At 47.3% G+C, this 9,289-nt stretch overlaps 1 protein-coding gene across 1 annotated transcript; it reads left to right on the forward strand.

Annotated features, from left to right (window-relative positions):
- The first annotated feature begins 1,376 nt into the window (after nt 1-1,376).
- Nucleotides 1,377-9,026, forward strand: LOC125519344 (cyclin-D5-3-like). Its single transcript, XM_048684185.2, has 4 exons — nt 1,377-1,448; nt 8,166-8,328; nt 8,414-8,559; nt 8,650-9,026. The coding sequence occupies exons 1-4, from the start codon at nt 1,377-1,379 to the stop codon at nt 8,863-8,865; spliced, it is 597 nt and encodes a 198-aa protein (XP_048540142.2). The 3' UTR covers nt 8,866-9,026.
- The last annotated feature ends 263 nt before the right edge of the window (nt 9,027-9,289 follow it).

A 9,289-nucleotide genomic window follows, 5' to 3' on the forward strand; every position in this document is an offset into this window, starting at 1 on the left:
CCCTCGACCCTCGATCCCTCGACCCTATAGAACCCTCGAAGAAAGGAATAGCTAGAGGAGACCTTTCTTCTTCTCCTCTTCTTTTCCTTCTTTTTTCTTTTTCTTATTTATTTCTCCTCTTCTTCCTATCCCCTCTCGGCGACCCTAGACCCCCTCTCGACCCTCGACCCCTAGGCGACCATCGATCCCTCTCTTTTTTTCTTCCTCTTCTTTTTTATCCTCTTCTTCCTCTACCGCTCGGCGACCCTCGACGACCCTCGTTCCCGATAAAAAAAAGAGGAAGAAGAAAAAAAAAGAGGAGAAGAAAGAATAGAGGATCTTCTCCTCTATTCTTTCTTCTCCTCTTTTTTTTTCTTCTTATTCCTCTTCTTTTTTTTATCCTCTTCTTCCTCTCATGTTCGACGACCCTCGACCCCTCGGCGACCCTAGACCCCCTCTCGACCCCCTCTTCTTCTCCCTCTTCTTCCCCTTCTTCCCCGCCTCTCTCATGAATGTCCGACGTCCCCCCTCCCCCCCTCATCATCATCTATCATCCCCCCTCTCATGTTCGACGACCCTCGACCCCTTGGCCGCCCTCTCGACACACCCACGACCTAAAATGAAAAATAACCTAAAATTCACTAAAGTTACCAATGACCCTCTCGACACACCCACGAATAAGAAAATATATCATCTTCTTCATCTCCTCTTCTTTGCATATTCACATAGCCACATACACATACATAGCCACATACATATTCATCTATGAATAAAAAAAACATCATAGGTACAATTCATATCGACATTTATACATACATGAAAAAATTATATGTACATCGTGAACAAAAAGATCATCGAGCAAAATTATTTTCCATGAACATACATATAGCCACATTCATATAGAACTTTTCTGAACATATATAGATGATTTTCTAAAAATGTAACTTTTGCATATATGAACATATATACACAGAGAAAATACATGCATATATAGCCATATCCATAAACAGAGAGCAGCGGCGGCAATGGGTGGCGTCGTCGGCGACGGGGATGGGAAAGGGGGGAGCTCACTGGGGGCGGGCGGCGACGGGGAGAGGAGGCCAGCGACGGGAAGGAGGACGGCAGGCTCGGGGATGCCGGCGACGGGGACGGCGTGCGCGGGGCGGCACGCGGTGACGGGGACGACGGGCTCGGGGTGGCACACGGCGACGGGGACGGCCGCGGGCTCGGGGCGGCACACGGCGACGGGGACGAGGAGGCGGGGCTCGGGGCAGGGCGGACGGCAACGAGCTCAGGGCAGGGCGACCGGCGACGGGCAGGAGGGCGCGACGACGACGACAGCGACAGGGCGCGGCGACGGCGACGGGGCAGGGCGCAGCGACGGCAAGCACGCGGGGATGGGGCAGGGCGCGGCGACGGCGACGAGGAGGACGAGCAGCCTGGCGGTGTCGGCGATGGGGAATGGAGCAGTTGGCGAAAATTTCCAAAGTGTGGACTTATATAGCAGAGCCTTTAGTCCCGGTTCGTGGCAGCAACCGGGACTAAAGGTGGGCATTAGTCCCGGTTGGTGCCACCAACCAAGAACAAAGGCCTCTTTTCAGCTGTCCAAAGGGCGGGAAGCGGCGGCCTATGGTCTCGGTTGGTGGCACCAACCGGGACTAAAGGGGTCATTGGTCACGGTTTGTGCCACGAACCGTGACCAATGCCCCCCTTTAGTCCCGGTTGGTGCCACCAACCGGAACCAAAGGCCTTGTGCGGCTGCTGTGTCGAAAGTTTAGTCCCACCTCGCTAGTTGAGAGGGGTGCGCAGTGGTTTATAAGCCCCACTGCCGCACCCCTCTCGAGCTCCTCTCCATTGCAGGCTTACGGGCCTAATTGTCACTGCTATGCCTGTGGGCCTACTGGGCCTCCTGCGGGCCTGAATCCTGGCCCTTGGATGGGTTTCTAGTCGTATTCAGGCCGTGGGGGCCCAGTAGGTGGCATTTTTTGTTTTTTTGTTGCTTTATTTATTTCTTTTGTTTTTTGCTTTATTTTTTAATTCGTTATGCTTTTAGTTTTAGAAAAATTATAAACTCTTTGTTAATGCCATTAGTTTTCAAATTTGAAAACACTTTTTTTGTTTTTTGTTTTCTTTGTTGCTTTATTTATTTTATTTTGTTTCTACTTACAACAAAATACTTATTGTTGCTATTTTTTTTTCCAGTTTTTTTGTTTTGTTTTCTGCATTATTTATTTTCTTTTGTTTTTTGGTTTATTTTTTTATTCTTTTTGCTTTTAGTTTTAGAAAAATTATAAACTTTTTGTTAGTGCCATTAGTTTTCAAATTTGAAAACACTTTTTTAGTTTTTTTGTTTTCTTTGTTGCTTTATTTATTTTATTTTGTGATTAACTTTACTATAAAAATATTTTTTCCTGTTTTTTTGATTTGTTTTTTGCATTATTTATTTTCTTTTGTTTTTTGCTTTAATTTTTAATTCGGTTTGCTTTTAGGTTAGCAAAATTATAAACTTTCTGTTAGTGCCATTAGTTTTAGAAAAATTATAAACTTGCTGTTAGTGCCATTAGTTTTCAAATTTGAATAGTTAAAATTTGAATTCTTTGAAAATTGTTTGAATCACAAGTTTATGATTAACTTACTAAAAAATGAGAATAGATGCGCTTATAGAGAAAATACAACCTAAATTCCTAGTAAATTTCTATGAATTTCAGAGAAATTCACTATGAATTTTGGTTAAACTTTTCTCTATTAGGGCATCTATTTTCACTTTGAGAGGAGCTCAACAAGGCAGAGCGGGAAGGGCTTATAAACCGGTGTGAGCCCCCTTCGGTTGGCGAGGTGGGACCAAACTCTGTTTGCAACGAGGACCAACTCTTTAGTCCCGGTTTGTGGCACAAACCGGGACTAATGGTCATGGGCCAGGGGCGAGGAGCAAAATTATAAACTTTCTGTTAGTGCCATTAGTTTTAGAAAGTTGAAAGTTGGCATGGGCCAGGGACTAATGGTCATGGTATTACGAGGGCCGAACCATAAGACATGAAAGCATTTCAAATGAACTCTGAAAAAAGTTCAAAGTTGGCATGGTATCATAATTTCACCTACATAGCATGTGCATGTACAAAACGGACAATGGTAGCATGTTCGTGTGTTACAAAGTTGGCATGGTATCATCATAATAGTTCCGGGAGAAAGTCTTCACTTTTTCTTCGCTTGTGTCATTTGCTTATTGCGCCGTAACCATGGATAATCTTCATTGTTTATCAGGATGCTTGGGTCAGCCTTGACATTAAAGGGAGGAATTTCATGAAACTTTTCATAATCTTCAGATATGTCTGTCTTGCCGTCCACTCCCAGGATGTCCCTTTTTCCTGAAAGAACTATGTGGCGCTTTGGCTCATCGTATGATGTATTCGCTTCCTTATCTTTTCTTTTTCTCGGTTTGGTAGACACGTCCTTCACATAGATAACCTGTGCCACATCATTGGCTAGGACGAACGGTTCGTCAGTGTACCCAAGATTTTTCAGATCCACTGTTGTCATTCCGTACTGTGGGTCTACCTGTACCCCGCCGCCTAACAGATTGACCCATTTGCACTTAAACAAAGGGACCTTAAAATCAGGTCCGTAGTCAAGTTCTCATATGTCCACTATGTAACCATAATATGTGTCCTTTCCGCTCTCGGTTGCTGCATCAAAGCGGACAACGCTGTTTTGGTTGGTGCTCTTTTGATCTTGGGCGATCGTGTAAAATGTATTCCCATTTATCTCGTATCCTTTATAAGTCAATACAGTCAAAGATGGTCCCCTGGACAACAAGTACAACTCATCACAAACAGTGTTGTCATCTCTGAGACGTGTTTCCAACCAACTGCTGAAAGTCCTGATGTGTTCACATGTAATCTAGTCGTCGCACTGTTCTGGGTGTTTGGAGCGCAGATTGTTCTTGTGTTCATCGACATACGGGGTCACCAAGGTAGAGTTCTGTAGAACTGTGTAGTTTGTTTGAGACCAAGAATATCCGTCCCTGCATATTATTGAGTCTCTTCCAAGAGTGCCTTTTCCAGTCAGTCTCCCCTCATACCGCGATTTAGGGAGACCTATCTTCTTAAGGCCAGGAATGAAGTCAACACAAAACCCGATAACATCCTCTGTTTGATGGCCCATGGAGATGCTTCCTTCGGGCCTAGCGCGGCTACGGACATATTTCTTTAGGACTCCCATGAACCTCTCAAAGGGGAACATATTGTGTAGAAATACGGGCCCCAGGATGACAATCTCATCGACTAGATGAATTAGGACGTGCGTCATGATATTGAAGAAGGATGGTGGGAACACCAGCTCGAAACTGACAAGACATTACGCCACATCACTCCTTAGCCTTGGTACGATTTCTGGATCGATCACCTTCTGAGAGATTGCATTGAGGAATGCACATAGCTTCACAATGGCTAATCGGACGTTTTCCGGTAGAAGCCCCCTCAATGCAACCGGAAGTAGTTGCGTCATAATCACATGGCAGTCATGAGACTTTAAGTTCTGAAACTTTTTCTTTGGTATATTTATTATTCCCTTTATATTCGACGAGAAGCCAGTCGTGACCTTCATACTGAGCAGGCAATCAAAGAAGATTTCTTTCTCTTCTTTCGTAAGAGCGTAGCTGGCAGGACCTTTATACTGCTTCGGAGGCATGCCATCTTTTTCGTGCAAATGTTGCATGTTCTCCCGTGCCTCAGGTGTATCTTTTGTCTTCCCATACACGCCCAAGAAGCCTAGCAGGTTCACGCAAAGGTTCTTCGTCACGTGCATCACGTTGATTGAGGAGCGGACCTCTAGGTCTTTCCAGTAGGGTAGGTCCCAAAATATAGATTTCTTCTTCCACATGGGTGCGTGTCCCTCAGCGTCATTCGGACAGCTAGTCCACCGGGACCCTCTCCAAAGATTACGCAGTGTAAATCATTGACCATAGCAAGCACGTGATCACCGGTGCGCATGGCGGGCTTCTTCCGATGATCTGCCTCGCCTTTGAAATGCTTGCCTGTCTTTCGACATTGATGGTTGGTCGGAAGAAATCGACGATGGCCCAGGTACACATTCTTCCTGCATTTGTCCAGGTATATACTTTCAGTGTCATCTAAACAGTGCGTGCATGTGTGGTATCCTTTGTTTGTCTGTCCTGAAAGGTTACTGTGAGCGGGCCAATCGTTGATGGTCACGAACAGCAACGCCTTAAGGTTAAATTCCTCCTGTCTGTGCTCATCCCACGTACGTACACCGTTTTCATTCCACAGCTGTAAAAGTTCTTCAACTAATGGCCTTAGGTACACATCAATTTCGTTGCCGGGTTGCTTAGGGCCTTGGATGAGAACTGGCATCATAATGAACTTCCGCTTCATGCACATCCAAGGAGGAAGGTTATACATACATAGAGTCACGGGCCAGGTGCTGTGATTGCTGCTCTGCTCCCCGAAAGGATTAATGCCATCCGGGCTTAAAGCAAACCATACATTCCTTGGGTCCTTTGCAAACTCATCCCAGTACTTTCTCTCGATTTTTCTCCACTGCGACCCGTCAGCGGGTGCTCTCAACTTCCCATCTTTCTTTCGGTTCTCACAGTGTCATCACATCAACTTGGCATGCTCTTTGTTTCTGAATAGACGTTTCAACCGTGGTATTATAGGAGCATACCACATCACCTTCGCAGGAACCCTCTTCCTAGGGGGCTCGCCGCCAACATCACCAGGGTCATCTCGTCTGATCTTATACCGCAATGCACCGCATATCGGGCATGCGTTCAGATCCTTGTATGCACCGCGGTAGAGGATGCAGTCATTAGGGCATGCATGTATCTTCTCCACCTCCAATCCTAGAGGGCATACGACCTTCTTTGCTGCGTATGTACTGTCGGGCAATTCGTTATCCTTTGGAAGCTTCTTCTTCAATATTTTCAGTAGCTTCTCAAATCCTTTGTCAGCCACAGCATTCTCTGCCTTCCACTGCAGCAATTCCAGTACGGTACCGAGCTTTGTGTTGCCATCTTCGCAATTGGGGTATAACCCTTTTTTGTGATCCTCTAACATGCGATCGAACTTCAGCTTCTCCTTTTGACTTTCGCATTGCGTCCTTGCATCGACAATGACCCGGCGGAGATCATCATCATCGGGCACATCGTCTGGTTCCTCTTGATCTTCAGCAGCTTCACCCGTTGCAGCATCATTGGGCACATCGTCTGGTTCCTCTTGATCTTCACCAGCTCCCCCCGTTGCAGCATCACCGTATTCAGGGGGCACATAGTTGTTATCGTACTCTTCTTCTTCGCCGTCTTCCATCATAACCCCTATTTCTCCGTGCCTCGTCCAAACATTATGGTGTGGCATGAAACCCTTGTAAAGCAGGTGGGAGTGAAGGATTTTCCGGTTAGAGTAAGACCTCGTATTCCCATATTTAGTGCATGGACAACACATAAAACCATTCTGCTTGTTTGCCTCAGCCGCATCGAGAAACTCATGCACGCCCTTAATGTACTCGCGGGTGTGTCTGTCACCGTACATCCATTGCCGGTTCATCTGCGTGCATTATATATAATTAAGTGTCCAAATTAATAGAAGTTCATCATCACATTAAAACCAAAGTGCATACATAGTTCTCATCTAACAACATATAGCTCTCCAGAGCATCTAATTAATTAAACCATACATTGAAACTATGTAAAACATTTCAATGCGAAAACAAATGCGATCATAATCGCAACCAAGGTAACAATTGATCCAATGACATAATGATACCAAGCCTCGGTATGAATGGCATATTTTCTAATCTTTCTAATCTTCAAGCGCATTGCATCCATCTTGATCTTGTGATCATCGACGACATCCGCAACATGCAACTCCAATATCATCTTCTCCTCCTCAATTTTTTTTATTTTTTCCTTCAAAAAATTGTTTTCTTCTTCAACTAAATTTAAGCTCTCGACAATAGGGTCGGTTGGCATTTCCGATTCACATACATCCTACATAAATAAAATCTATGTCACGTTGGTCGGCATAATTTTCATAAACAATAAATAAACCAATAGTTATAAAGATAATATATATACCACATCCGAATCATAGACAGGACGAGGGCCGACGGGGGCGGATACCAAAACCATCGCACTATATAAGATGCAATAATAAAAGTAAGAAAATAATACAAGTATCTATGTAAACATACAAGTAAGAATATTTTTCCTTTCAGAAAGAAGATAAAACAAGAGGCTCACCACGGTGGTGCCGGTGATGAGCTCGGCGCGGGTGATCGACGGCGGTGAAGACGGGGACGAGGCGTGACGGACCGCTAAACCTAGACAAATATTATGGAAAATGGAGCTTGGAGGTCGAGCTTGGAGAGGAGAAAGCTTAAGTAGTGTGGCTCGGGCATTCCATCAAACACCTTGTGTGCATAGGAGGTGAGCTAGAGCACCACCAAGCCCTCTCCCCCTCGGCCAAAGAAAAACAGAGCACTGGGGTGCTCTGCTCGCGAGCGAGGGGTATATATAGGCACCTCATTGGTCCCGGTTGGTGACATGAGCCGGGACTAAAGGGGAGCCTTTGGTCCCGGTTCAAGCCACCAACCGGGATCAATGGTGGTGGGCCAGGAGCGAGGCCGATTGGTCCCGGTTCATCCCACCAATCGGGACCAAAAGGTCCAGATGAACCGGGACCAATGGCCCACATGGCCCGGCCGGCCCCCTGAGCTCACGAACCGGGACCAATGCCCACATTGGTCCCGGTTCTGGACTGAACCGGGACTAATGGGCTGACCCTGCCTGGACCAAAGCCCTGTTTTCTACTAGTGCTACCACCTCCGACGTGACAAATCATAGGGCACTAGACTAGAGGCACGTTACAAGAAGATGGCCGCTGCGCCGTTCTCGCACACATGCATGCATGCTCCGGCCGTCGATCCCCGGCCGGCCACCACGCAGTACAGTAAAGAGTTAAAAGCACTGAGAGTCCTACAACTTGCGCATAAAGTAATGGTTTGGTCCTAAAACTTGCAAATTGACCCTACCCAGGCCCAGAACTTGTATCAAATGTGCAAATTTGGTCCTGACCAATCATAGAGCGCCATGCGGGCACGTGGGTGCCGACCCGGTCAGCGCGCGGCATTTTGCAAAGAGGCCCCTGCCTTTCGTTTGAATCTACCCACAGGACACGAAAACACCAGCCGTCCTCGTCCTCGGCACGCTCAAGTGGCAGATGATCGCCGGCACCCCGTTCCCGTACCTGAGCTGCTTCGCAGCCAGGTTCCGGCACGACGAGCGCAAGGCCATCGTCCTGCGCGCCGTCAAGTGCATCTTCGCCTCCATCAAAGGTCAGACCACCCCCTGCTCCCGTTCCACCCCATCATCCCATCGGATCGGATCATGAAAAGATCTCTCGTGTGCGTGTGTGTGCAACGATGAGGTCGGTGGAGTACCAGTCGTCGACCATGGCGCTGGTGCCGATCCTGGTCGCGCGCGGCGGCAGTGAGGGGACGACGGGCCCGAACCTAGAGGAGGAGCTCAAGGCGATCTTGGGCTCATCATGGCAGCAATTACACACCGTAAGCCCCCATCATAATAACCCCTCCCTTTTTGGAAATCTGTTGGTGAAAAGGGGCAATGATGAGTAAATGCTCTTCTCCGTGGCACAGGGGCATGTGTATTCCTGCTACAGCGTGATGATTCAAGAGGAGGACAGGTCCGTGCAGTCGAGCAAGGAGGTGGCTTCCTCCGACGTCTCCGCCGCCGCCCCCGCCGGGAGCCCGGGCACCTCCGTCGCCATGGCTGTGGCCGCCAACGACAATAATGCCATTGCCACCACCTCGGCGGACAATAAGAGGAGAAGGCTGCATTTTCCTCAGCGCTAGTAGGCAATGGGAGGAGCTGGATGGATGTTTTGGCTAGAGTTCAGCTCGCACTCCAGCTGCTGCTGATTTCTGTCACCCCCCTAGCCTTAGACTTTTTTTCATTAGCTTGAGCACTGATTTTGGTGGTGGTGGTGGCTAAATAGGGGGCAGGACTTGATTCTTGTGATTGTGCAATTATTACAGCTGATTGGTAAGTTAGGATCGGAAAGATTTTGGTTTTCAGGAGATCTTTCCCCTCCCAGGCTTAAAAAGGCGGTGTAAAGAGGAGAGAGAGAGAGAGAGAGAAAGGCCAAGCAGCAGTAGTGTACTGCTACAAAGAGCTCTCAGCTCAGCTCAAAGTGAGGTGAAAAGAAAAGAGTGTAAAGCCTAGGCATGAGTTTCCAAGGGAATGATTTTGAGCAGGGCGCTGGGCATGTATTCGTGA

This window comes from Triticum urartu, chromosome 7A (genome assembly GCF_056163025.1).
Source record: "Triticum urartu cultivar PI428250 chromosome 7A, HENAU_Tu73, whole genome shotgun sequence".
Classification (NCBI taxonomy): domain Eukaryota; kingdom Viridiplantae; phylum Streptophyta; class Magnoliopsida; order Poales; family Poaceae; genus Triticum; species Triticum urartu.